Consider the following 27,313-nt stretch of genomic DNA (forward strand, 5'->3'; position numbering starts at 1 on the left):
CCAACACCCAAACTCTCTCTCTCTCTCACACACACACACACACACACACACACACACACACACACACACCACACCCCAACCTCATAGCACCCAAGCACCTGCACACACCTGTAGAATAAATCAAGGGCTGTCAACAGCACTCCCAGTGATACCCGCAGGCACTAGCCTGCGCTTCAGGGGTCTCCTTGAGCCTCTGAGCAGTTCTTTTAAGGTATTACACAAAGGTGCACAGATGCGTTACACGAAGAAGAGTTAACTCTGGAATGTTAGAAGAGCCTGAACATGTAAATGCTTTACTATGATCTTCTCAAATGCTCAGACACAATCCTATAAACCACTTGGTGTTGTGTTCACAGATGGCTGTTTGTGGTCCTATTTATGTGTGTATATAGGCCAACAGTCAACACTGGGAGTCTTCCTCAATGCGTGCGTGCGTGCGTGTGTGCGTGCGTGTGTGTGTGTGTGTGTGTGTGTGTGTGTAGGCCAGCAGTCACGGGGAGTCTTCCTCAACCACTTTCCATTCCATTTCTTCACACAGGGTCTCTGGGCTCCCCTGGAGCTTGCTGACTCAGCAAAGCTAGCAAGCCCTGGAGCTGCGGCTGGGTCTGTCCCCAGCCCTGGGAGTGCAGCCATGCCACCACCGCAGGCTCGACCTCAGGCTCCAGTGTTATTCCAGAACTGTTACAAAGGGCGTGGGAACTCAAGCAGGAAAAGAAGTGGTTAGATTCAATGGCATGCTGAACCTTTGAGGATCTCAAGGCCCTGGGTGATATATTTCTTAAACCATCAAAAACTATGTCTTGACTACAAGTGTAAGGAGGATTCTGAAATGAAGGAGAACTTCCTGGCATCTGAATCACAGCACACCTATCAAACTATTACAATTTACTCTCATGCATTTCAAGTTGAGAGTGTAAGTTGTGTTTCAGGTGACAAATTCTGATGATGAAGAAATAGCTCTTAGTGTATCTGGTGAGGGAAGTGTCCATCATTCAAGTCAAGGGACAGTGGTCTGCAGTCCTAACCCTGAGCCAGGCGATTGCAGGAGGTGGACATTCAAGTGTTTAGACACTTGACAGTATTTATTCTCCTTGTTATTGACTCATTATTTATAGGACAAGGTATATACATACAAACATAGTATAAAAACACATTTCAAGTAAACGGGGTCTCAGACAAAGTATTAGGACTGAAGAATACACACGCACACGCCTGTAAATAAAAAGAAAAAACTGAACCCTCAGGTATCCTGTCTCTACAGATCCACCGTATAAAGAAAGCTGAGTAACTGTCCGGTCAGAGACATTTTGACCTGAAAAAAAAGCCTCGGGGAGGCCACAGCTCTCTCCACAAATCCTAGCTGCAGCTGCCTGTCTCACCCAAACAGACGGTCAAAATGTTCATGCTTTTAATGAAAAGTGTGACCCTGACTACTTGCAAATGAAAGCCTTAACTTTTAAAATGTCTATTAACAGCAAAGAAATTTTGCTTTAAACAAATTCCCAGAGTCAATTTTAATGGAAAAGATACATCTCAATAAAACTTTAACGTGGCACTTAGAAAACATGGAAATAATTTAAAATAATTTTAAGTCTTTTAAAAACATTGCAATGCTGAACATAATTCTAAATCAGTGTTTCCTTCCCTGAACCCTGACTAAACGTTCTAGCACGGAGACCCCGAAGACAACAGCTCTCTCGAGCGGCCAACAGTCCAGTTCTCACCAACAAAATCCTCCTGGAAAGATGCTCTGTTTCTAGCCCAACTATAAAATTTAAGGAAAAACAAAACAAAAGGAAACAAAACCTTAAGAGTCATTCATTGTTTAAAATTTCCTGAATTTTTTAAAACATTAGATTAGTCAGTTAACCTCTTAACTCTTAATACTGTGTGTTTTAAACAAATTTTTATTTTCTACAAAACACCATTTTCCTACCCTTTTGCTTAGTGCCCTGCTATCTCCTCCTTCCCTGATTGCCTACTCTCTTTCAAGAAAGCGTTTTTTAATCTTTAAAAACATTTACTTGAAACACTAGTTTGTGACAAGCCACCCTGAGCCAGCACTGCCAGCGTAGACATGTACCTGACATGGACCGAACCCCAGCCTTCCCACTCAGGGCGTGCTGAACCCTCGCGCTGGCACCTGGTCCGACAGCCTCCTCAGCCCCATGCAGGCCGGGGCAGCACTGGGTTCCTCGTGCAGTTTTACAGCTGCGCCCTCCCTGCCTCAGACCTGACGCTGCCTTGCACGGAACACTGCCGCAGCCTTCTCGGTCAGCTATCCTGTTCTCTACTTCCCACAAGCACACACTGGTAACTTTCCTCTTTGTAAGTGTTCACGCTCTCCTCTCCATGCCATGTCAAGTACAGCTATGCGTGACACCCGTTACACAGCATAGCACTATGTCCCTGCCCACGGGAGACTTCACCTTAGTTCTCTGAGATCCACCCTCAACAGTAAGGAAAGTCAGCGCCTGGAGTTCTGAGGAAAGCAGTGACTGTCATCAGAACCCAGGACTGGACAACACGGGCTAGTCATTATGGCTTAACATTAATATGGCTGTGAGGTCGGTCCAGTCCCTGCTTCCTCTATTAACCACGTGAGCTGATTACAGCTTTTTAAAGTCTAGACTAGTTTTCCATATGTTTTACACACTTTATTCTCACATCTTTAAAAACAGAAGGACGCACACATCTGCATTTTTCAATGCTATGGTCTTTAAGCACTGTCCACTCACGTCCTCTAGACGCTGCTTTCCACTGTCTGGGAGAGCAGTTGCTAGGAGAGCATCACCGCTTCGTCGCCGGGCACTCTGGGCTGCGCTGGCTCTCCAGTTAGCTGCATAATTTCTTCTAGGACATTTGTAACAGACACAACATATACAAGACGACTTCGGTTTTTTCCTTGGCTGGTTCTTCTTTTTTTTTTTTTTTTCCTTTTCCTTTTTCTAAATAAGTATGTTTCTGGGTTCTCATATTTTCTTCTCTCTGACTATATTGCACAACATTTTATTATTAGAAAAGGTTTTATGTCTCAGGCAAAAAGTTTTTCTCCACCCAGGAGGTGCTAATGTGTATTATTCTCTAGAAGAGGTAAGTGGTTGTCCGTGCAGCCGTCCTCAAAGGGGACCTGTGGGGAGGAGAAGAGTGTTAGCTCTACTGGGCTGACGGCTGACAAGGTCTGGGGGAGGGGGTCCTTTCTATTTGGACTTAATGATGACACCATGCCTGAAGGACATGCACAACGGGAGGGCAGTGTCACTTACAGAATGGACGGGCTTGTAGGAGCCAAGTCTGAAACGACAGCAAATTATTTCCACTATGAATTTTCCAATTCCATGTAACATGCCTGCAATAAGTAAAAGAAGTCCCAGTGTTTAGTTAAACTGCTTTGATGTTGTTAGGTGAGACTGAGAAGCTGCACACCACCACAGAGCATGGCTGCTGACAGGAGCCATCTGCAGCTGCGGCTCAGGCTAAAGCTGCTCGAGGGTTAAATTAAAAAAACAAGCAGTTGTCTGTCAAAACCACACTCCACGCACAAAACTCACAACCTACAAACAACCTATTCAAGACTTTCTCACATAACTTTGCAAGTAACATAGATTTAAATGACCTTAAATGAAGCCATAGACAACTGCCTGGAAAAGCCATGCCCTTGTCCTAGACACACGAGTCACACGTGACAGGGTGAGCTCACAGTGAGCAAGGGCTGGGGTGACCTCTGCAAACAGTCCCGAATCTTGGGCTGACGCCAAAGCATTACTGATCTACTCAAAATACCATAAAAGATGACTTCAAATAGTGTATAGGGAAAGGAATTTTAAATCGCGGGGGATTTCTACCTGGATGCTTCCTGGGCGTTTTCTTACATACACCTATAGCACACCTACAAAGCAGGTAATGTTTCAGAAAAGACAGGTTAACTAAGGACTACCAAGTCAAGGGTGCAACAGATCCCAGCCCAGCTGTGTCTGACACTCTAGGGGTAACTAACACTCGGGATGTGTGGCTTAGCACATAATCTTCCTTACATTACTGATTCCTGTGAAGTAGATAAGCTTACAGGGTAGGAAATATATTTTAGGGCTCTAGAATTTAAAGAATTCTCCAAATATTAAAATATGAAAATGTGTATTTTGTTGACTTTTAACAGTAACCATTTTATGTATTTTCTTTTTGTTCTGGGCCTTGAACAGCTGCTAGCAGCTTCTTCCCCAGTGAACTATCTTTACAACATCTGCGGTAACAGACACTGTTAGAGATCAGACAGACAGCAGGACATGGCAGCTCATGGCTATTATCCCAGTGAGAGCTCATCTCAGAACAAAACAAAAGGAAATTAGGCAAAGAAATGAATGTTAACCTGTTGTTGAAAAGATTCCTCCAATTATACCACAGAGTCTTACAAAAAACTGCCAGAAAGGCATGTGTTCCTCAGTGACTGTCACCATGAGAGAACTGAGGTCATACTTCATAAATATCCCAGACACTCCGTGGCTGCCGGCAGCATGGTTTATGATGCGCTCCTGAAAGGAGGGAAGAGGAGAGAAAAACAATGTGCACATCACGTGGGCACTAACACACACTCCTCACAAGCTACAGGTGGGCCACACAAGACATCCTACTGTCCCTAGGATGGACTGCCCTGGGCCACTCGCGCTTCAGACAAGCACCGTGTTCTTGGTGGGGTCAGCTTTCCAAAGAACCACCTCGATCCTGCCACTGTGCTGTAAAGCCGTAACCCTGCGCTAGGAAGCGAAAGCTGGAGGGCCACGTGTTCAAGAGCCAGGCCCTGTTTCAAAATGCAAACGACCCAGAACTGAACTATTCTTAACTAGGTTTAGAAGTGGTAATCTTAAACATACCATTTTTTTTCATGTGCTTACAACCAAGCAAGCAGTAAGAACCGAGTTACACCGTGACATGCTTTTGTACTGTTTCTTTGCACGTGTTTCCTGTCCTGCTATTTTACTAAGCTGAAATTAAGCTGCAAGCATCAGGAACACGGACAGTGGCAAAACCCCTTCCTTATTACAATAAAGAGAAGCATATACACAAGCCAACAACCAAGCCTCCAACAGTTCATTCCTTCGAAACCTCTCAGGAGCGCAGCATCACGCTGAAGGCACGGAACCTGTGCCCACCTACAGTAATGCCAGCTCTCTTGGGGAGCAGGCGGCACAGCAGCACTGAGAAGATGGGCCTTGATTAAAGTGGGCTTCCACAACCAACAGTGGCCAGCCCTCCCACTCTGCGGTGTAACCTCTTTACAATAAACAGTCACCACAGCGAACACTTTGTACACAGGGAATTTTTAATTTCTTTTTGCTATTTTCAAATATGCCCTGGAGACAATCTCACATCCAGACACTTCTTTTATATGGCCGCACGTCCTTCCTCCAAGCAGGTTTACAACTTGAGCTGTTTCTGGTCTTCTACCCTTGTAACACAATAAACCACTTCAGAATGCAGTAGTTCTCTGTTTTTCCCACTGCATCTTGGAAAGGGGCTTCTAAGCAAAGACATCTGCAGCAGAAGCAGGCACACACCGGCTTGAAAACACGCCAGGTCCTCTCACAGACCATGGCTCTCAGCACCTCCACAGCCATCTACAGCCCTCCACATCTACCTGCTCACTCTGCCCCGAAGCCCTGCTAAACCTACACAGTGTTTCTCCGCTATCTGTCAATACTGCTGTGAGAAGTGTCTTCCTGCGCTGACAGAAATGTTGGGAAGTACAACACTTACTTATCTACTGACACACACACTACACACCTGTTTTCACTCCTTGAACCACTTGAAAATTAGACATGTAACACTGAAATAACATTGGATTCAGAAGCACAAGGACACCCTATGTTCACGGAAGCCCTAGAGATGACCAATGGCAGCATTATCACAGGAGGAAGCGTGGAGTGCAAAGCTTTCACATGCCCTGAAACTCACCTGCACACCAGCCCTTGAGGAATACCAACCTCAACCTCCTTTCTCACAAGGACAGACAGCCACTGCTCAGGCCTGCTCTCTGTCTCACGTAACTGCTAAGCCCATGGCCCTGAAGCCTGGAGTACGCTTCAGTCAGCCCTGCTGCACTGCCAGCCTGCTCAGACGAAGACACACTACGAACAGAAAGAGAGCAGGAGGCCTGCGGCAGGCTACGGGCTGCCTCTACTCCACAGAATTTCGTGAATTGAAATCCATGCGGTAACCTCCGCCATCGTAGTTTAGATTGTAAAAAAAAAAACCTTTTTCCTCTAGAACACACACACTAATACCCATTTCTGATACTTTTTTTTTTTTTTCTTAAAATGTTAATTCATTTCAAAACATCCACAGAGTTTAACCTCAACCTTATCTTACAGTTGGGGAACTATAAAAACCAACCCCTTGATCATTTTAGCAGTTAGGTCCTACTTACCCTTTCTGTCACAGAGAACTGATGGGTGTCTGCTGAAATCTTGTATGTGTGTAGCTTTGTTGGCACAACTGTAATGAAATATTGGAACATCTGGTTGTCTATAATAAAAACAAAATATGCCTTCTCATCAATCCAGTAGCAATAGAGTACTACCAAATCTATTCTTCTATTAAGTATCAACCTGAAATTTAATATAAATAACCATTTAATTTAGGATGTCATGGACGACAGAAAGGCTAGTGAAAATAATGCGCTCATATTTGATAAACCAGACTCCCAGTGCCCACACGCAGTGGTTCTGGCACTGACAAACCACGCAGGCAACCTAAGAAGGCAAAGGCCGCAAGGGTTTCTCAGACCAGAAGCACCAATAAAACCCCATGTATCGGTGACCACAGTTCTCATCTGTTAGTCCAAAACACACCAGTCAGCTGGAACTGCCAGACTTTGGAAACGACAGCAGAGCTCAGTGATTACTATGCGATCAAAGGTCATTTTTAGGGTCACAGGGCCTCACTAGGGTTAAAACAAGTCACAAATTTCAATGTCCAAAAACAAGCTGACATGGAAACCTAAGTCTGTGACTGAGGACTGTGCAAGGCCACCGTTGGCTACATGGTTACTGCCAGGCCAGTGGTAAGACACCGTCTCAAAGTCACCTGAACACAGGCTATGCACCACTTGCTAGGGAACTAAGAAAATAATCCTCAGTGCTTGATTAAGTAGAGCCAAGCATAGGAGCGGAGGGGGAAACACAAACACAGTTCCTGTGCTGCCCTAACGTCTGAGCACACTCACAGCAAAGCAGATCGGAGTAGCCTTACGAAAGTTTCCTATGTTGGTGACATTCTCCAGGGAGCTTCCTACAAAAGCACATGGCATTTAGAGCCTTGAACCTGTGACACGAGAAGTTCTTCCCCTGGTGACTACGAAAAGGACAGCTGCACGATTACCAACAAATCAACTCTCTTCACCCTTTGTATCTCTTCGATCTGTTTAAGGACTTACTTTTTAATACTCAAATTCCACTCACTGCTGCCACACGCTTACCAGCCACTTAGACAACCTTCACGAGTGTGGGAGGAATGACAACCAAACAGCATTAAGAGCAATGTCCTGTATGGAAGTTCTAGGAGAGTCATTAAATACTTACGATCCATAGCAATCTTTTCAGTTCCATCCAAAGGATTAATAATTCCTGGAACAAGCTCTCCAAAAGACAAATGATCTATTCTGTGGGAAAAGTTGTAAGCTAAGATAAAAAAGGCAGAGAAATTACATTATTCTTCAAAGGGCCATGCTACAAATGATTTTACTTTTTTATCTACTCTCAAAATCACCTAAAATTTGCAAGTTTAACAATATTTAACATGTTTAAAAAATATACAAGATGCTACAATAATTTTAATAAAATGCCACCTCAAATCTTATTGTATACAAATTAATTTCTATGAAATGTCTTATTTAATTCTTATGTGCAAAACGTACAACATTCTTGATTCTAAACATCGTACAAATACAAGCTCGTGCCCTGAGAGCACCTAGGATGATGGTGGTCAAATAATGAAAGTGAGCACAGATACTGTTAAGATACACCAGTACATATGACCGATTGTTTTTAAAGAGTTTGCTTTGTTCTCAAAAGCAAAGTTTAAAGAGAAGACTTGCTTGGTACAGTGGCACATGCTTGTAGCCCCAGTACCCAGACACAAGAGGGTTAGGTATTTCAGGTTAGTCTGATGCCAACCTGGCAGGCTACATGACAACATGTCTCAACCCCACTCTCCAAAAACACTTAAATTTTACAATAATCATTACCCCAAAGTAATTGTGTGTCTGCGTGAACGTGTCTGTGTCTGGATCTACAAACTGAACTAAACTTAAAACACTCTCTTGTCATTGGATTTATGCAGAATGACACAGAGCACTCACTGCAGTGACTTCTAAGCAGTAAACAAGGAGAAACATGGAACATGGTGAACTTACAGACAGCAGATCAGAAGCAGCACAGTTAATGTGTTTTCCTCTAGATGGGTGTCAAGTCTTTGTTTTCTTTTCGGATACTAATTTCTGAACAACTTAACCTTTTCTGGCTTTTGCTCCCTGAAGCAGGGCCACTGACTCGGGCACTCACTGTGTACCACTGGCTAACTTCAGATTTACGGCAATCCCCTTGTTCAAGCCTCCCAAGTACTGGGGTTATAGGTACTGACACACTGAGTTAACATTTTTTATTTACTTATTTTGAGACTGAATCCCACTATTTAGTCCCAGCTGGCCTGAAACTCAGAGATCCACCTGCCTCTGTCTCTGGATGGCTGGCATTAAAGGCAGAAGGCGTATGCCACCACATGAGCCAACAATTCACTTTTAAAGCTCATTAGTGTTTGCAAATGAAAAACACACAGACAAAATTAACTTTTCTATGCTGAAACAAAATTTCAAAAATTGCTCACAATCATGGTTGACAAGTGCTGCCAAGTGTGCATGGCCTCGAGGATGTGGGATTGCTCTGAAAGGAGGAAAAAACACACATAAGTAACAGAAGGCCAACCTTCCCTGTGCTACTCAGTAACATGTATCATAAGTACGGGAGAGCTCGTGGCCTACAACTAAGCCAGCTCTGCAAGGTCCTAAGCTGAGGGCTAAGAAAGCCACATGGGAAACACAGTAAGTATTTACGAGGCAAAATTACAGACACCAAGGATATCACAGTTACGGAATGAGAACACCATTTCAGAAACAATTATTAGTAAAACACAACCATAATTACCCAGTTCACACTTTGTAGCTCACATATGCTTTCTGGGGAAACTGCTTTGCTCACTGAGGTTTAAAGTTGGTGTTCCCAATTTCAAAAATGATCTCAAGTGTGTCTGGAAATGGCCTGAAATAACCCTTCATGTTTCCTCCCTGAAAACACAAACCCATAAGCATGCATCAACTCCTGCCCGCTCCCTTGAAGACATGTCTAGACAACTATTAGTCTTCTCTTCATGCTTTGTGTATCACAGGTCAGTAATTCCCAACTCTGTACAATTAAGCTGATGGCAAGCCCTCCTTTGCACCTGTCCTAGTGTCTGAGTGGGATCTGAGCTGACGCTGGAGGCCCTGGCCCCATGACAACATCCACCTCAGTCTGCCGACACACCAATGGCTACCAGAGCCACTCAGAACCATGACCCTCACGTCTCACTGCAGCACCTTGCCACACTAGTTTATGTTTAAACACTATTTAATACATATATACTGTTTTCCCTGATAATGTTAGAGCTCTTCCCCACTGCTCAGCCACACCAGTTGCTGGGATGCTGAGCTTTAACAAGTCACAGAGATGACAACAGGAGGTCCAACAAGAGCAAACGAAACAACTGCCAGCTGACAACACATTTTAGGAGACATCACTTCACGCTGTGGAACCGGAGTCTCCACGACTTAACAATCTCCCTCAGCTCAGCTGTCCAGAGAGCCCAGTCCCACCATCACTTTAAAAGTACCATTGATCCTCAAGTCCACTAACCAACACCCACACCCTACACCTGTGCACTCTTCAGGATCCCAGGGAGCCCAGTCAGACACTTTTTTGATTTTTTTAAAGTATATTTTGCTTAATTTATAATTATATGTGTTTATGTGTAGGTGCTGTTTGTGGGTATGTCTATATGAGCACACTACCCTTAGAAGCCAGAAGAGGGCGTCAGACCCTCTGGAGCCGAGTGGACTGCCCAGTGTAGGTGCAGGAAAGGACCTCAGAGCCTCACAGAGCCGCAGCAGCTCTTTACCACGGAGCCACGCCCCAGCCCTGTCTTCTAGGCTGGCTACTGGACCCTGGGCTCACTGTCCTCAGCTGCTGGAGCACCTTCTCACTCAACACTAATGGTCCAAAGCCAGGCTGCTTTCAACGAACATACTTCTTCAGGTGCTGCTATCAAACATACTCCATTAAATTACAAGTACAAGATCTCTCTTTTCGGCACACGTACAAACTTGGTTTCACTTAGAAAATCTACTAGACATTTTAAGCTAATTTCCTGACCGCTGCATCTCCTTGGAGCTGGGACTGCTGTAATGAACGCTTCGTTAGCCCAGAAGAATCAACATATACATGTTGATTTGATGCAGTCACGGTGTCATAGGTAGGGACCACAATGCTCTGTGGCCAAGTTAGATGGTGCTCTAAAAGATGACAAAAGCCCGTGTGTCTAGGGCGTTTACATGGTAAGGCGCAGCAACGTTCAGCACACTGGCAACAATGCTGTGGGGCACCAAGCACAGTCCCTGAGACCCCCACACTCTTCCTTACTTATGTTTTACCAGCTACCAATTTTAGCAACGAAGACACTGGCAATAAAATTCCCCATACTGTGCTCATCTGCCAAGTCCTGGTATGTGCCGAACGGTCCTAACTTGTTACAAACTCCAGTGTTGTACTGACTTCAACGGCTTCTCTTAACCCAAAGCTTTACTCAATGAGGAACTAAGAACTGCTTTAGATTATAAATTCCCCTTTCTTGTTAGAAAGCATAAAGAGCACAAATGTTAAAAATCACACTTGTTAAAAACGCTTCAATGTTCCTGCTTATTTTCTGACATACCCTCTAACCTATCAGATGGGACCTAGCAATGGAAGGAGAGCCACCCTGAACCTTAGTCAGGGGAAAACAGGCCAAAAGAAAATGCAGAACACAGAGGCCCCAGTGTGTTTCCTGCTGCCTACATGCAAAGCTGTAATGAGCTCTCTCAATCATGTGTGGCCTCTGTGCTGCCAAGGGTTCAAAGTCCCCAGGACCATGCTGCAAATGGGTAAATGACCATCCTGAATGCACTGAGCAGAGACAAACAACAAAGGTTGAGTTTGAAGGAGAAAAGCACAACAAAGAAAACAGAAGTCTGCTGTGCTCATTCTCAACACTGAAGTCTTTCTGGATAAGAACCTAACGCTCTCTCTCTCTAAACCACAGAAACCGAAGCCGCCCTTGCACAGCTTTCCCCAGCACGGAACTCCCCACAGTTCCAAGGTTTCCCCAGGACTCCAACCTGCTGCAGCTCTCCTTATCAGCTCTCCTCCCAGCCTCTACACAGGGCCAGGTCAGCAGTAAATACCATTCCTGGTCAAAGTCTGAAGGTTCCTGCAGGACTTCAGCACGGAGGAAGACTGAAAGGCTTCTCTCTCACTGTTTGCCCTTTGAGGCTCTGGCCTGGTGGCACTCTACACACAGCAAACGTGCAACCGATGGCTTCGATAGGGAAGAAGTCCCCACCTCTCTCTGGAAGGAGGGAGCTGGGGAGATGTTCATCCACAATGGCCTCTACCAAGAGGTTTTGTGATGGTTTCTACACTGGAAATTATTCAGGAGAATAGGTGACAATTTTCCTAAATTCACCCAATTTACTTCATTCTAGACACCAGCAGCTTTCTACTTTTCGTAGGGGCTAAACGTACCATCACCACAGGAATGCTCCGATGGCGTGTCTACGGTTGGGCTCTCCGGCTGCTAGGTTACCAGGTAGGTGTTCACTCTTGGCTACCCGCAGAGCCCCTCTGTGGCTGCCTACACACTGCCTGGTCGGGAGAGGATGGGAGTTTTATCGCACTCCAAGCCCATGCAGAGATCTTCAGGAAGTGAAAAGAACATACTTGCCCACAGTTATGTGAAAATTCCCTGCTACTTTGTTGACATACAGATGGCCATGGACTCTGCACGCATCTGGAGTCGGAGATGAACCATCTTCCCTGTAAAGCAAGGCACGTTCAGGTGTCAGTGCACAGCAGACACAGTGACCGCGTAGCCGTGCGCAAGGGCACACAGGGCAACCAAGATCCCCTAATTTTTAGCTAATGTCCTAAATGTCAGGACTGGCTTGGGAGTGTCAGTGCCCCTCCAGCTGCTATGCAGCTACACTTACATAACACAACATTACCTATCTTCAAGCCCACCCAAAGGACTGAATCCAATGCAGAAGAACTATGAACTCAAAGAAAACGTGCAACACAGCACGCTTTCCTTATGTTTCCGGCACTGCGGTGCAGGCTGGACAGAAAGAACACTGATGTCAGAAAAAGGCACCTGGCCCACTTGCAAACTCGTGTGTTCTTTCTAAGCCAATATAAAGCCTCTGCATATTTTTAAATTTGAAAAATCATTTTCATGATTACAGCATGATTTTCATGGTTTACTCTGACACAGGAGTAAAAATAAATTCTCAACCAAAATGTCTACAGTCTTACAATTTGTTCTTAAAACACAGCAAAATTCCAAATGGAGACAAAAGTGAAATAACTGGCTGAAAAGGTCAAACTCACAGGCTAGAACTTAAGGACGAGATACTGCTAAGGCCTAAAACACTCTCCCAGGAAGAAAAGCAGGCCACCGGAAGGCTGTGTCCAGCACGATCTGGGCAAGCCAGCGAGCACCTGCGGCCTCTCACCTTGGCGGCAGCACTGCCGGCGCCGTGGTGAGCGCGCTCTTGAAGATCACGTCCTGAAGGGAGTGCTCCTCCTGCAGCCTGCTCTGGATCAGCTGCAGCATCCTACGGGGACAGAGGCAGCGACGCATCAGCCAAGACGCCCCTCTACGGCTCTCCGAACCACAGGCTCACCACAGGACTGCACACTACAGCACTCAGTTAACCGCTCGAAGCCAGGCAGTTTAACAGAGGGGCAGGCAGAGGCCCCAAAAGGCTCCTGTGGCCCTGCTGCGTGTTTGGGCTATCTTTCACATGCCATTATAGAACCTTCACTCCTGTCAGGCACTGAGTAAGTTCTGCAGATCTGAAGAAGCTGGCACAGGCCGCACAGCAGGGCCACACTGGAGGCTGCAGGTCACGTGCTACAGCCCCAGGCTTGTCACACGCTGGGTTGCTGGCACATTGCCTGGCATGTTCTTTCCCGAAAGAAGGAAACGTTACTCTATAGGACCACTCTCAGCAAAACACTATAGTTGGTCTTCACACAACTTTATAACAATCATTTAAAAGACAATGCTTAAGGAGCTGGAGATGGCTCGCTGAAGACCACTGGCTGCTCTTCCCAGCCCCCACAGGCTGGCAGGCGAGTTTCAGAGGATGCAATGGCCTCTGGCCTCTCCAGGCAGCAGACACACCAGTGGAGCAGACATACGTGCAGGCAACCACCCCCCCCACACACACACAGCAGGCTGGAGAGAGGGCTCAAGGGTTAAAGCACTACTTGCTCCAGCAGAGAGGTCCCAGGGCTGATCCCAGCACCCACATGGTGGTGGTCAAAACTGTCCTAACTTCAGTTCCTGGATATCCATGCTACACAGACAGAGATTCAAGCATAACACTTACACATATAAAAGAAATAAACCTAAAACTTCAAAAGATAAATAAATAAAGTGTTGAACCATACATAGTGAAATGTGAGTGAATCTTAAAATATAAAAATAGAAACGATGCTTAGATTCACCTCCTTTACATGACCTTCAGTACCATCTCACGCCATAACTGGGCAAGCACAGAAAGCCTCACCGGGGAAGACAGAACTTGCAGGGCACTGAAACGGTGCTCAATGGCACAGTGGTGGATGCAGTGTTACACGACTGTCCACTCAGGAGTGACCTCCTCAGGGGGTGCCTGGCGAATGCAGACCTCGGGGCACACTGAGCCCTGCAGACTCAGCCGATTACCACAAGCGAAACACTGTGGTGCTGATGCTGATAAAGGGGAGTGACACGTGGTGACTCTGTAGTTCCCACTCACCTCTGCTCTGAGCTTACTCTACTCTAAAAAATACTGAACTTGAAAGCAGAAAAAAACTTACACAAACACATGATCTTAGAAAACACAAAATATTAATTTCCTAACATACCATAGCTCATTGCAATGGTAAAAGTACTGCACAGACACAGAATGAGCAAATATTTATGTGTTATCTATCTTGAATACTAGGTTAACAGGCCTGTTTTGTTAACATTACAAATCAATTTTATACAGTAAATTTAATTTGAAATAAACCTTAAATCTAGAAAAAGAAAGCAGACATCCCAAAAAGCTGTGAGTGCAGGGTTTGAAATTTGCTTATAAAGAAAGAGACTGAGATCCTGATTATTACTGAGAGCCAATTCTGAGATGAGCACGCTCTAGTGTGCACAGGACTGGGAAGTGACAAGGCCCCCTTGGAAGCAGAACGTGGTAACTAAGAAGCGTCTAGAAAGCAGGTCCCATCCTCAGATTTACACACCTACAGACATAAACTATTTAGAGCCCAGGCTGCTCCGTGTTCCATCGGTCTTGTACTTCACACTCAGCTTAATGGAGGCAATGTTCAGAGTTTGAGGAAACTGTATGTGAGGTCTGCATGGAACACAGCAACCAAATGCCACGTGGCCTCCACAAGAAGGTGTGCCCACAAACAGGATGGAAAGCCTCTCGTCACCAAGAGTCTCTGTTCCCAATCACTGCTACTCCTCAACACTGGGGTTCAGTTCCAGGCAACCACCTCAGGCAGCTCACAATATAGCATATACATATAAATAAAACTCTTAAAAATTGGGGCTTTTGTGTGTTCGAGCTGTTTGAAACAGGGTGGCTCTGAACTATTGACTCTCCTGCCCACACTCTTAATTACTGGGATTAAAGTATGCACCACATACCTGACTCTTCCTATCTCTGGGTAAAAGTACTCTATTTCATCTCTAGGTAGAGTTTTCTAATGAAAGTGCTAGAAACCCAGAGCGCCCTAATAGTCACTGCTCTTTTTAACCAGGGAAACTGGTAACTAAAAGAAAAAGACTCTGCAAGTATACTGGGAATTAGAAAACAAAACGTCTGCCAAAATCCTACATATAAGGTACGTTTTTGGCAATAATCTGCAATTAGGCAACCCTAAACAGAAGGCATCCTAGGAACTACAAGGAGAAAGCACCCAACACAGAAGCAGTTCTTACAAACACGTTTACACTCCAGATGCACCAGCCCAGTGCCCTGGCAAGCCACAGGTTCACAGGCACAGAGTTCCCAGCACGTCACCTCAAGTTCCATGAGGCGGTTCCCAGAATGAGGAAGCTTTTCCTTTCTGCTGTCTAGGTCCAAATCAACTCTATTGTTTCTGAGACAGTTTCCACAAGTAACCCACGTTCTGGAACTTACTGCTTAGCCCGGAAAGGAGGTGATGTTTGCGACCCTCCTGTCTCAGAGCCCCAGGGGCTGGGTTCTAGGTGTGAACCGCCATACCTGGCTCCAAACCAAATTCTAAACAATGTTCATATAAACTCTCATACTGAAAACTTTTTTAAAAGCTAAATAAATTTTCAAATAAAAACTGGAACTTATGATTCAAAGCATAATAAAGATTATGTATGACTCTCCTAAGACCTGACAGTTTTGAGGTCATTAAGGGTTATTTACATACTAAAGTATTTAACACATGCATAGCTTCCAGGAGACAGAGGTGATGTAGGATTCTACGCTGATGACTGTGCGCACTTTACCTCTGCCATTCTCTCTGCTGTGGGGAGAGGTCAAACACTGCCTGTAACAGAAGAGAACACAGTCACTGGAGCATGAACCCCCCCTAGCTTTCATACATGACAAGTTTAACTGTTTTTCTATGAATAAGAACTATCAACTGACAGTAGTACTAAGAAGTATCCATCAGTCAATCTTGTCATGTTTTATTCAAAGGCAAGATGCAGAGACTTCGCTAATGACAACTATTTTCCTGTGAGCAGTCACTGGCATGCATAGGAAACAAATGTACGCTGGCAATCAAGCAGAAGCACAGCAATGGTATTTCGGGATTTAAAGTCACCTGAACCCACTGCGTCTGGAGGTGACTAAACTGAAAGGGCAGCACAGAGGTAGGTGGACAGATGACAGATGGGACACGGAGTAAGTGGGAACTCAAGCATCAACAACCCTTCTTCCTGATAGGAAATAGCCACAAAAACAACCACACATCTTCGCTGAAAAAGAAACCTCCAAACTTATGAATAGTAGAGAGACAGGTCAGAGGCTGGAGGCTAAGAAAGTGCCAACCATGCGGTGTCAGTAGCCGCATGTAAAACAGCAAACAGCACGTTTGTAATCCCAGCATGGGAGTGGATACAGGCAGGTGTCTAGACTCACTAGCCAGCCAGGCTAGCCCAATGGTTTCCAGGACGACGAAAGAGATTCTTATCTCAAAAGACATGGTGGAAGACCTTTCCCATTGACACCAGAGGCTGACCTCAGGTCTCTCCACGTATGTGAATGAGCACATACAAGGGCTACAGGAAAGCACTAGAACTAAATATTCCGCCAACAGTATAAAGTGCAAAGGCCTCGGTGTCTACTGGCGACCACTGAATCTAAATCTGCAGCTCATTCTCTAACATGATGGAACAACCTCTGAATTTATGGTTAACTTTATCCACATAAGTTACTATAAAATAAACACTGCAAACGGAAAACAAGAGATGAGAAGGTGGGAGAAGCGTAGCAACCATAAAGTATTTGTCTATCATCATTCACTTTACCAGTGCTTTGTGGTCTGATTCTGAACTGTCCCCCTCAGGTTCCTAAGTTAAAACCCAGGACCCCGGCTGATGGAAAACTGCGGAAGCCTGAAGGAAGCTAAAGAAGTAAGTCCCTGTGCTAGGGACTTGGGGGTGTGGACTTTAGGGGTCTCTGTCACCATGGGATGAATATTTGGACGCCTCACATTCCAGTATCCATGATGTTCCGTCCAAGCACAAGAGGCCAAGGAAACCTTGTTCTGTGAGAGCCGGAACGGACAGTTTCTCCCTCAGGCTGTCTCTCACAGGGCTTGTCACAGTGACTTAAAAGTAACGAAAACAAGGCTGGAGAGATGGCTCAGGCGTTAAGAGCTCTGGCTGCTCTTCTAGAGGTCCTGAGTTCAATTCCCAGCAACCACATGATCCCTCACAGCACTCTATAATGAGATTGGGTGCCCTCTTCTGGCATGCAGGCACATATGCAGGCAGACTGCTATATAAATAATAAATGAATACAAAAGTAACAAAAACGAAAACAGCACAGAGCGAAGACACGCATGTATCTCGTGCTGTAAACTAGAGTTCATTCAGCAATCGGAACTAGCCCAGGGACTTTCTCACTTCAGCCCAGTCAATGAATCCTACTCTTCCTCCATCTTTGCTCATCATTCTGCAAGCCTGCTTAATGATACGGAAATCACTTTAAACATGGAAAGGAAAACTACACGCCATGGTGCCGCGGGCTGCACGCTTCTCCTGGCGCTGTCTTAGGGCTAGTTCTGACCCAGTCCCATTGCGAGTGCACACATCCTGTAACGGCTATGTTGTGAGTCAGCTACTTTATGACAGCTTGTGCTCTGAGACTATTAACAGAGTACCAACACTGGAAGAGGTAAAGGCCAATGAAATTCCTCAGGCTGTGATAAGAAAGCCACAGCTCAGATGTTTTTAAAGAGTTAGGCATGGTGAAGGTAGCAAAGGTCATAAAGTCCCCTGATAAGCAAAGTACAATCCTACATTCTTAAGACAAATAAAAAGAGAAAGGGAACCTGACGGGAAGCAGAAACCTGAAATAGGACAGAAGATCCAAAACACCATCTGTGGTTATCTCAAGTTTTTGATATTAGGTATAACCTTTCTCCATCACAAGTTTTTACAGAGTTTGGATTAATTTTGAAATTAAAAAAAAAATCAAAACTAAGAGCAAATGTCTAAAGTCTTTTCAGCAAACACTTAAAAACCATATAAATCAAACTTACTGGTTCATAAGCCAGACCATCTGCAGACGCAACCATGGTCTCTGCTAAATCCAGTACATCTGCTCCAACATCTGCATTAAAGCAAAGTTTTACACTCAGCACTCAGATCAAAATATCACCTGCTATAAAACAGAGATGATGAAAAGAAACTCAAAATATGTGACGTGACTTTCATTTGTTCAAAAGTTAAAACAGTAGCACTATGAAGCTTTTTTTTTTGTAGATAGCATTCCAAAATTTAAAGAGGATTTTTTTTCTATCTTTTGTTCTGAAAAATAGATGACACATGGTAAGAACGCGTAAGGTTAACTGACTGACCAGCTTTCCAAAAGTAAACAGCCTTGAAGTACTAAAGGTGCTGAATTCACTATTAATCACAAGAAGTATCTTAAGGATTCAAAGAAAGTGTAAGGCAAATCCACTGAACCTGTAAACCACGCCAAGTGTGGGCAGAAAACCTGCCACTCCACACGGGACAGAGCGGCCACCTTGATCACAGCTCGGACTGCAAGAACCTTGCTCTGATTCTTTTTACACTAAGGTCACATGCAGAGGTCAAGGGGCAGACATACTGGCAGTGCTGAGGGTGTACTCACAATGACACTTCATGGCGACAGTGATGTCTATGTTGATTCTCAACTTGCTGTAAGAGAAAAGCAGGACGTCAGTACCTGTCAACAGCACAGACCAGAAATGCAAATCAACTCACCTACAAAAAATGTGGATTTCTGACAGCAGAACACAAGTTCTGACCTAACTTGCATTCCTTGAAGTCAGAATCAGAGCATTTTAAAACACTCGATTTTACGTAGGCCGCTTGATGTGAGAACTGCAAGAACAAGAACTCTTAACCACTGAGACGTCCCTCTCGCCCCCTAAGTTCTACTTAGTGACTAGCTGAAACCCGTCCGTGTCACCTTTGTCAATAGTGACGAGAACCCCAGGGAAATCTCAGTCTCTGGCCATGTAAACATAGCTACAACAGTCCCTTAACAACAGGAAACCTGAATCAAAAAGCAGGAATTCCAAGTTTTTTTCTTCCATTTATCATAAAACCATACATATACATATGCTGGGTGCCCATCAGTGCTCTTTCTTTACCAGGGAATGGACTTTCACAGTCAACGCATCGGGTATTCAGACGTTAGTGCTCAAAGGAGCACACCTGGCTGGCAGAGACTCGGCCAACAGAAATCAACCCAGCCTTAGAAACTGGCCTGTGTCAGGACGTCAGGGCACAGGAGAGCAAACTAGCAAGAAAGCATGTGACGCTTACAGGTTTCACGTCCTTTCGCTCTGAGACAGGCTCTCACTGTACAGCTCTGGCTAGCTGGACCCCCAGATTCACCTGCTTCTGCTCCTGAGCTGGGATTACAGATGTACACACCAAAGCTCACTTTCCATGGCCTTTAAACAAGATCCAACCAACACTTCATTTTCAAAGACTGGTTCACATAAAATTAACTTTCAAACATCAGAATTAATCATCCATCACGTGGTTTGAATGAAAAATGTCCCCAATAGGCCTGTGTACTGCTTGGGGAGGTTACTGAACCTCAAAGTCCTGTCGAAAGAAGCACAGAACTGGGGAGGGCCTTGAGGGCTTTGCGTAGCCTAGACCCACTTCCTTCAAGAACTGCTGCATGACATTAAACAACCAGACTGCTGAGACTTCCCTTCGTTTTCTGCATGTGGATGGAACCGTGCCCAGCCAGCTCCTGAGGGCACATCACGCCTTCTCTAATATTATGGACTCTACTCCTGGGAACCATAAAGCTAAAATAAACTCTTCTATAAGCTATCTTTGGCCAAGGTACTCTATTACCACAGCAGAGAAGCCCTAATACACACTTAACAGAACATAAACATATTCAGTCGTGCTGCGCATCAAAACTTTGCTTCTAGTGATTATTTTCAACTGATTTCAGTAGGAACTAAAAATTTTCAGAGCAGCACAGTCTCAAAGCTGTCAGGAACTCAAACCACTCCATGTCAGTGCATGTCAAGTTCAAGAAGCCAAGGAGACCAAACACAACGCTAATTGTTTCAATGACAGTAAACATAAAGCAAGTAGAAGCAGCAGTGAGGCCCCCGAGAAGTAACCAGCACCTGAACAGCAGATGAGTGATGCTACAGGTGAACGGCAAGGCCCAACGAGAGTTCACTGTATGTTCACCAAGTTATGTGTAATGTACAAACTGTGAGGTATTTTGGTCATCAAACCCAGGAGAAGAATCCTATAGTTACTATTTGTTTTACAGACTAGAAAGTCAAAGCACACACAACACAGACTTACTGACATGCCCAAATCATGTATGTGTTGTGGTCATTAGCAGAGCTGGGATGTGAAGAAGAGTGAACCCATCAGAAACATGAACCAATGAGTGACTGTCAGGCTACTTCTGTCTCCTAGTACTTTGTCTTCAAGGTTTAAAGTAATTTATATCAAAATTCAGGTTAGCAGAGACATAACTGCCACCACATCCCCAGCTAAGAAAAAGCATGCTTTTAGGTTTTTTTGGTGTTTTTCTTTTCTTTTTTAAACAAATGCATACTGAATCTGTTTTAGTAGGATTTACCCAGTATTTAAATGATTCTAAAATGCCTCATCTTATGCAAGCAACTAATGAGAATTTCCAGTACTATTTCTTCAAAACTAAGATAAAGCAAAAACAAAATAAAGGACATTTTAAAAAGATGTTATTTTAACAAACTTTTTTAATAAAGGTATTAAAAAGAAAAACTTAGTTACCTAGAAAAATCCTTGTCTACTTCATATTCGTACTTCATCCATGTATCGCGATACACTGAGAATTCCATTATTGTCAATAAAGCCATCGTGATAAATGCTATTAAAGAAACTGAGAAATCCAACAAAGGGGGAAAAAGACACAATTAAAACAATAAAAAAGTAAACAGCTATCTTAAGCAGGATTAAAATACAAAGTCCAACATGAGTGTCATCTGAATAAACAGTATAAATGATTTATCTTAAAATGTTAAACATTTTATACAGCTAAAACTGCCAACGTAAGGAGTACAACGGGAACACAACATCTGCTCACTGAGAAAGACTTGCTGGTCCAGTTTCAGCAATGCCTCTCCCTAGACAGGGTGGCAGTCACAGGTAACAAGGCCGAGTACACTGACGTAGCCACCTGAAAGTACTTCCCTCATTAGTAAGGATACGTATGCACTTACAGTGCAACTGCAGCAAGCTCCTCAGGAAAGAAATACTTTCAGCTACTCTGCAGCACCCTAAATATATTATCACTACCTAGCAAAATTGAAGTAAAAACCTGGTCAAAAGACTCACTAAACAGCCGGGCAGTGGCAGCTCACTCCTGTAGCCCAGCACTCAGAGGCAGAGGCAGATGGACCTCTGCGAGTTCTAGCCAACTGGTCTACAGTTAGTCCCAGGGCTACACAGAGAAACAAAAGCAAACAAACACTCACTAAATAAATATTACGAGATACAACCCAGCCTCTGCAACCAGAGCTGGCATTTCTTTTGACTAACAAGCGTCAATCGTGGGAATTACAACTAGCAAGTCATTTTACTGTACTTTATTTTGTTTTTGTTTGTTTATTTGTTATTTGAGTCAGTCTCAAGTAGTTCAGGCTCCTGTATAACTGGCTATGCAATCAATAACCTTGACCTTGAGATCCTGCGGCCTCCACCCCCCTAGTTGTAGCCTCAGTCACAGTCAGGCTCAGTTTATGTGGTGCTGGGGTTCTACCCAGGCTGCACACATACCAGGCAAGCACCAACTGAGCTGTATGCAGCCCTCATCACACATTTTTACCCCATGAAACAGCATATGAAACATTACCTTATTACTGCTCCATGGGGAAATCAAAGGACGTATCATTAGGGGCAGGTTTTTTCTTAGCTAGTCCACCACTTATTTAACAGACACTCTTATTTGTACCAAGTATTATTCTAAGCATTTTACACATAACAGCGTGTGTAATTAATAATACATTAACACAGCAATATAAAGGTTACTGGCTCATCTGAGGGAAGACAGAACTAGTGCAAACATAACTCCCTCTCCCTCCGTGCTGAGTCCTGAGAGACAAGACCTTCTCACGCAGACTTACAACCACTCAGCAGCCCGGGAGCAGGGCTGTCAGCAGCCCTTCCTAACCCTCCAGTTCCAGAGTCACTTATGCTAAGAATCATGTGGCACAATAACACACAGCCAGCACACCCAAGTGTCAGCTGCACTGCTCCACTTGGGAGCACCTCAGTCCGCACTCCAGGTGTGCGGAGCACGCTGATGAGAGCTGGAGAGCGTGTGCCATCCAGCAGTGAACCCCTCCTCGTGGCCAGCGCCCACATGCTGGTGATCCGTAAGTCACTCTGAACTGAGCTCACCTGTTCCCCCACTGGCCGATGTCTCCACATAGCTGTCAGGAACCTTGGGAAAGGCATCTAACTCTTTCACCAAATTTAAGGTTTTTTTCCGATTCAGTCGCCTCATCTTCAGAAAAACCTTCCTCTTCCTTCATATAGTCATGCTGAAAAACAAACAAATATATGCCCAATTTCTTCAGAAATTTGCACTGCCAACTCTCCTTGACAAAAAAGTATACACACACCATAGTGCCCACGACTCTTTTCCCCATTCCCACTCAAAATCACTAATGAAAGGCAATACGCAAACACACATTAAAACGACCAAAAGTAGGAAACTCACATTTTTAATATTTAAAAAGTTAAGTTTATTTTTTATAAAGTTGACAAACTATTATATATAATTTTTATATAATTTCTATATACATGTGGAAAAAAGGTCATGACAAGCTGTGGCTACGTTCTCAGCTACTTATTGCAATATTAGCAATGCAGGTGTGTCTCAGGGTCCATGGGGGGCCGACTCCACAGACAGTAAGAAAATACACTGAGCTCAACTGTTTCCTAAAACGTCACACTTGCAAATGGTCCCATCATGTCTTCTCACACATTTACTCACCTCTAGAGCACATCACATCCTTCAATCATTCAATCACTGTTCACCGTACATGACAAGATCTCTTGTGTGTGTGGTGTGTAAGGTGCATCTGCTCATGCATGCACACATACATGTACGCATGCAGGTGGAGGACTCCTCAATCTCTCCGTCTCATTTTGTGAGACACTGACCCTGGAGCTGATCAATCCAGACAGGCTGGATGGCCAACAAGGCCCGGGCGCCCTCTTGTCTGTCTCCCCACGGCTACGATGAGAGGGACACGCCAGTACACAGTTTTTAACAAGCACTCAGAAGCCAAACTCGGGACTTCACGCTTGTGCAGCAAGTGCTAGCCATCATCATGGTCTCTCACCCGCTAGTAAAAATGTTCCCCTATCGCTACTGCAAAACTCTACTGCCCCTAACTCAGTCTAACTCCAGGGCACGACCTCTGCGAGCACAGCCACAGCCAACTTGAATACACTGTCTCCACTGCCAAGTTTAACTCTAACCCTTTTCCCCTCCCATATCCTGACTAAACTGGCTCTCAGGGTTGTTAGCTTTCACGGTACAACATCCAAGAGAAAAACCTCACACCGCAGCCTTGTCTAGAACGTATTTATAGTCATATTCTCAGCCCTCACTCCGAGTGATCTTGTTCCTCATGAAACAATCTCAACAAGCACCCCAACCTCAAAAACAAAAGATGAAAGGCCAAACTGCTTCAAAACCCAGGACTATGCAAGTGGAGTTGATGCTTATTTTTCCATCTCCATGTGGGTTCCTCCTAATCTTCAGTCCAGCTCCGATCCCTCAAAACTGTCTCCTTGCCTTCTACCACATAGATTTTCATTTCCAAGAAGTCAACCACTGAGATACTCAGCACAGTCCATCTCTTCTTTCCCATCTGACTGATTAGCAGCATAGAGAACTGCACAAGCCAAACACAGTGCGCTTCAGACTTCACCTGTTCTAAGTTTCTCTAGTTGCTCTCTTCCTAACACAGACCCACCCCTTCCTAGGACCCGAGTCTCAGTGCCTCTGCGTGGCTTCAATCCACTCCCTTAACTCTATGAATCCCCTGGTAAGAGCATCGGCCTATGCATGCTCTCTCTCATCCCTACGTCCCTTCCCACTGGCACTCAGGACTTAGACCACCCTACCATGGCTCACACAATGCCTCACAAACCACGTCCATCCAATCAAGTGTCTTTCGGTCTAAGTTCAGCAACACTGAAAACCTTTCAGTGTTCATTCTTCTCTCTTGCCAGAGTTAGTCCTCCTCTCCTGTTTTCACATGATCGACTCCACGTAGTCTTCTGTATACCCTTCCATGCCCAGAAGTGTTTCTTGCAAGGGGCAGCATGTCTGTCTCCTCCATTGGACAGTAAGAAAGGACACCCATCTGCCTCAGCCTTGCAGTGCCAATGTCTGACATCACTAAGGGACGAAAGGAAAACATGCATAGCAGCACAGATTGCAAATCCGAAGATTTGGGTAAATGAACACTTAAAAAAACACTGATCTAGATCTAATACCACACCTGGTCTCTTTGCTGTCTCCTATAAACTGTCCTGTGTATTTATTTATTTTTGGTTTTTTGAGATGAGTTTCTCTTGTGTAGCCTTGGCTGTTCTGTACTTACTTTGTAGACCAGTCTAGCCTCAAATTCACAATGAACTGCCTTCTTCTGCCTCCCCAAGTACTGGGATCACAGGCGTGTGCCACCATGCCCAGCTTGTCCGTGTATTTTGAAAGCAACAAAAACAAAACCTCAAGGATATAACAGCTAAGACAACACTTAAACAACTCCTTAACAAATAAGAAACCTCTTCATGCTGAGATACCAATGCTCCTGAAATAATGAGAATACAGAACTCACAAAACTTGCTCAACAAAAAGGAAAAGAATTTATGTTTAAATGAGACACATGTCATTACATTTACTGGGAAGGGGAGCACCAGTGCCGTGGCACACATGCAGACGGTGGAGAACAACCTACAGCAATCAGATCTTTTTCTCCCGTGTAGGCCCTGGGGGTGATGTGCAAGTCATCAGGCTTGTGGCAAGCGCCTGTACCTCCCTCCTGCACGATTTCACCCTCTACCACCACCTGCTGCTTACGATGCTCATTTCTCGATGGAAACAGTGCATGAGCCGTGCACTACACCGTGGGGTGAGCTATGTCTCCAGAGAGATATGCTGAAGCCCTGGGCCACGGTACTTACAAACGAACCTTAGGAAGAAATTTGGGCCTTTGAAAATGGACTTAGTTGAAATCACAGTGGATTGGGGGAAAGCAAAGTTAAGAACTGGTGTCCTCTCAAGAGCAGGTGAAGGCGCCAATAGACAGGAGACCACTATGCAAAGACAGTGTAGGGACGTGTTTACACGCTGTGCAGAGCCAGGAAAGCAAGGAAGCCCTCCACTGAGTACCGGAGCAGGTCTTTCCACAAACTGAAGATGTGGAAAACGAACACAAAAAAAGAAACTACCAACTGGCATCATTCCAACATGGGTCGGCGCTGCTCCCCAGCAACACAGTGTAAGACCAGCAGTAGCTACTCAATCTGCGTGTGCGAGATTAAAATAACCAGATACAAAAGAGAGGAAACAGGTCAACCACACAGGAGATACATTTGCAATATAAATGTTCTCCAGGGGCAAGATGACTAGGTAACAAGTCAGGGGCATACTGATAAAAATAAGACTTGTAAGTGGAGAAGCAGGGGGGGAAAAGCCCGCAGTACTAATTAAGAGCAATAGTTTTCCAAACTGAGGAGGTCGAGTATATAGTATATAAGAGTTCCTGCTAAACATAGCCATCAAAAATGTAATCAGTTTTAAGGGTTATAAAGGCTCTACAGGGCTTTTTTAAGGACTCAGGCCACATGGACCTGCACAAGTCAGAACCTGATAAATAAAACAGCGGCAGGAGTTCGGAAGCCTTTCACTGTCTGAAACATGTTCTCTTCCCAACGTCCTAGGAGCTAACCATTACCGCATTATTCCCGTTTACTGATGAGGAAACCAGGACGCGGAAGTCTCGTTTACTGATGAGGAACGATAAGCTCTCGATGTCCTTAAAACACAGAATTAAATGGTAGGAAAATCACTGGGTGCGGTGGCGCACGCCTGGAATCCAGCACTGGGGAGGTCGAGGCAGGTAGATCGCTGTGTGCGTTTTGTTCTAGACTACCGTGACTTCCTTCCAGGGCCTTTGAACTTGTCGTATTTGTGCAATGTCCGCCGTGACAGGTGTTAACGTGTAACAATACCCTAACGTAGTGAGGCTGAGTATGGCACAGAGAGTGCCTGCTCCCAAGCTCACTACAACAAGGCCGTTCTACTTCTCAGGACGCTCCCCGACAGGCTGGCACAGTGGTAACTTAGGGAGTAATAAACAAGGCAGGCACACGACCCCTGCGCGAACCTGCACACTCGTCTCCTTAGGCGTGTGCGCTGTAGTTCAGTCGGGCTGAAGGACTGCAATTCGCAATCTCAGCTCCACAGAGGCGAGGAAAGGCTGTTTTATCTGTCTTCAGCTGTTGCCTACCTCGCAACAGCGACACAGCTGTTACCTGCCTACCGTCTGGAGGGCACTGGATTCCACACGCAGAGTTAATGGCACGTTTGCTCACGGACCTGCCAAATCTAGTCAACGATTCCCAGGGCTGGCCTGTGTCGGGAGCTGAGCTATCGCCTCCCGAAGGGTCAACAGTTGACCAACAGGACACACGCTCGCACACACGCACCACTTGTCTCGGAATGGGACACACACGCACGCACACACCACCCGTCCCGGTGAGGGTGGGCTCGGGGCCGGCGGGGCCGCCGCTGTCCACGACGGCCGGCCCGAGAGGAGCGTCCCGGCGAAGCCCCGGGCCCCGTCGGCAGGAACGCCCCCGGGCAGCGAAGCGGCTCGGCGGCCAGCGGAGCGGCTCGGCGGCCAGCGGCCCTCCTCGGGGCCGCGCGCGCGGGCCAGCGCCGGGCTGGGGCGCCCTCCAAGGCGCCCGCGTCCCCGCTTGCCCGGCGCAACCGGAGGGAACGGCCCCAGCGGGGCTTCAGCATCTTACCCAGTGCTACGGTCCCAGCCGAGCGCCATGTTTCACAGAAGCCCGGGTCGCCCGAGCCCGGCGAACGCGAAACTATCGCGAGAACAGAAACAATTCACACCGCTGAGCGGGCCTCAAGGGGAGACCTCGCGATAGTTCCCGT

The 27,313-nt window shown here is 45.4% G+C and overlaps 1 protein-coding gene across 1 annotated transcript; it reads right to left on the reverse strand.

Annotated features, from left to right (window-relative positions):
- Positions 1-1,061: 1,061 nt before the first annotated feature.
- Ergic2 (ERGIC and golgi 2) lies at positions 1,062-27,313 on the reverse strand. Its single transcript, XM_021659941.2, has 14 exons — positions 27,172-27,313; positions 22,519-22,661; positions 20,890-20,998; positions 18,734-18,780; positions 18,138-18,208; positions 15,874-15,914; positions 12,851-12,952; positions 12,060-12,155; positions 8,878-8,933; positions 7,575-7,673; positions 6,422-6,519; positions 4,367-4,529; positions 3,267-3,349; positions 1,062-3,130 (listed from the first exon to the last, which is right to left on the reverse strand). The coding sequence occupies exons 2-14, from the start codon at positions 22,622-22,624 to the stop codon at positions 3,068-3,070; spliced, it is 1,134 nt and encodes a 377-aa protein (XP_021515616.1). The 5' UTR covers positions 22,625-22,661; positions 27,172-27,313; the 3' UTR covers positions 1,062-3,067.

Source organism: Meriones unguiculatus, chromosome 5 (genome assembly GCF_030254825.1).
Source record: "Meriones unguiculatus strain TT.TT164.6M chromosome 5, Bangor_MerUng_6.1, whole genome shotgun sequence".
NCBI classification, from domain to species: domain Eukaryota; kingdom Metazoa; phylum Chordata; class Mammalia; order Rodentia; family Muridae; genus Meriones; species Meriones unguiculatus.

Excerpts from the sequence above, each read along its gene's own strand:
- Ergic2 (XM_021659941.2), bottom strand. The coding sequence starts at position 22,624 with ATGAGGCGACTGAATCGGAAAAAAACCTTAAATTTGGTGAAAGAGTTA. Across the intron at positions 18,781-20,889 it reads GTAGACAAGGATTTTTCTAG|CAAGTTGAGAATCAACATAG; the intron begins GTAACTAAGTTT and ends TTTCTCTTACAG. Across the intron at positions 4,530-6,421 it reads AGTTCTCTGTGACAGAAAGG|GAGCGCATCATAAACCATGC; the intron begins GTAAGTAGGACC and ends CCCTCCTTTCAG.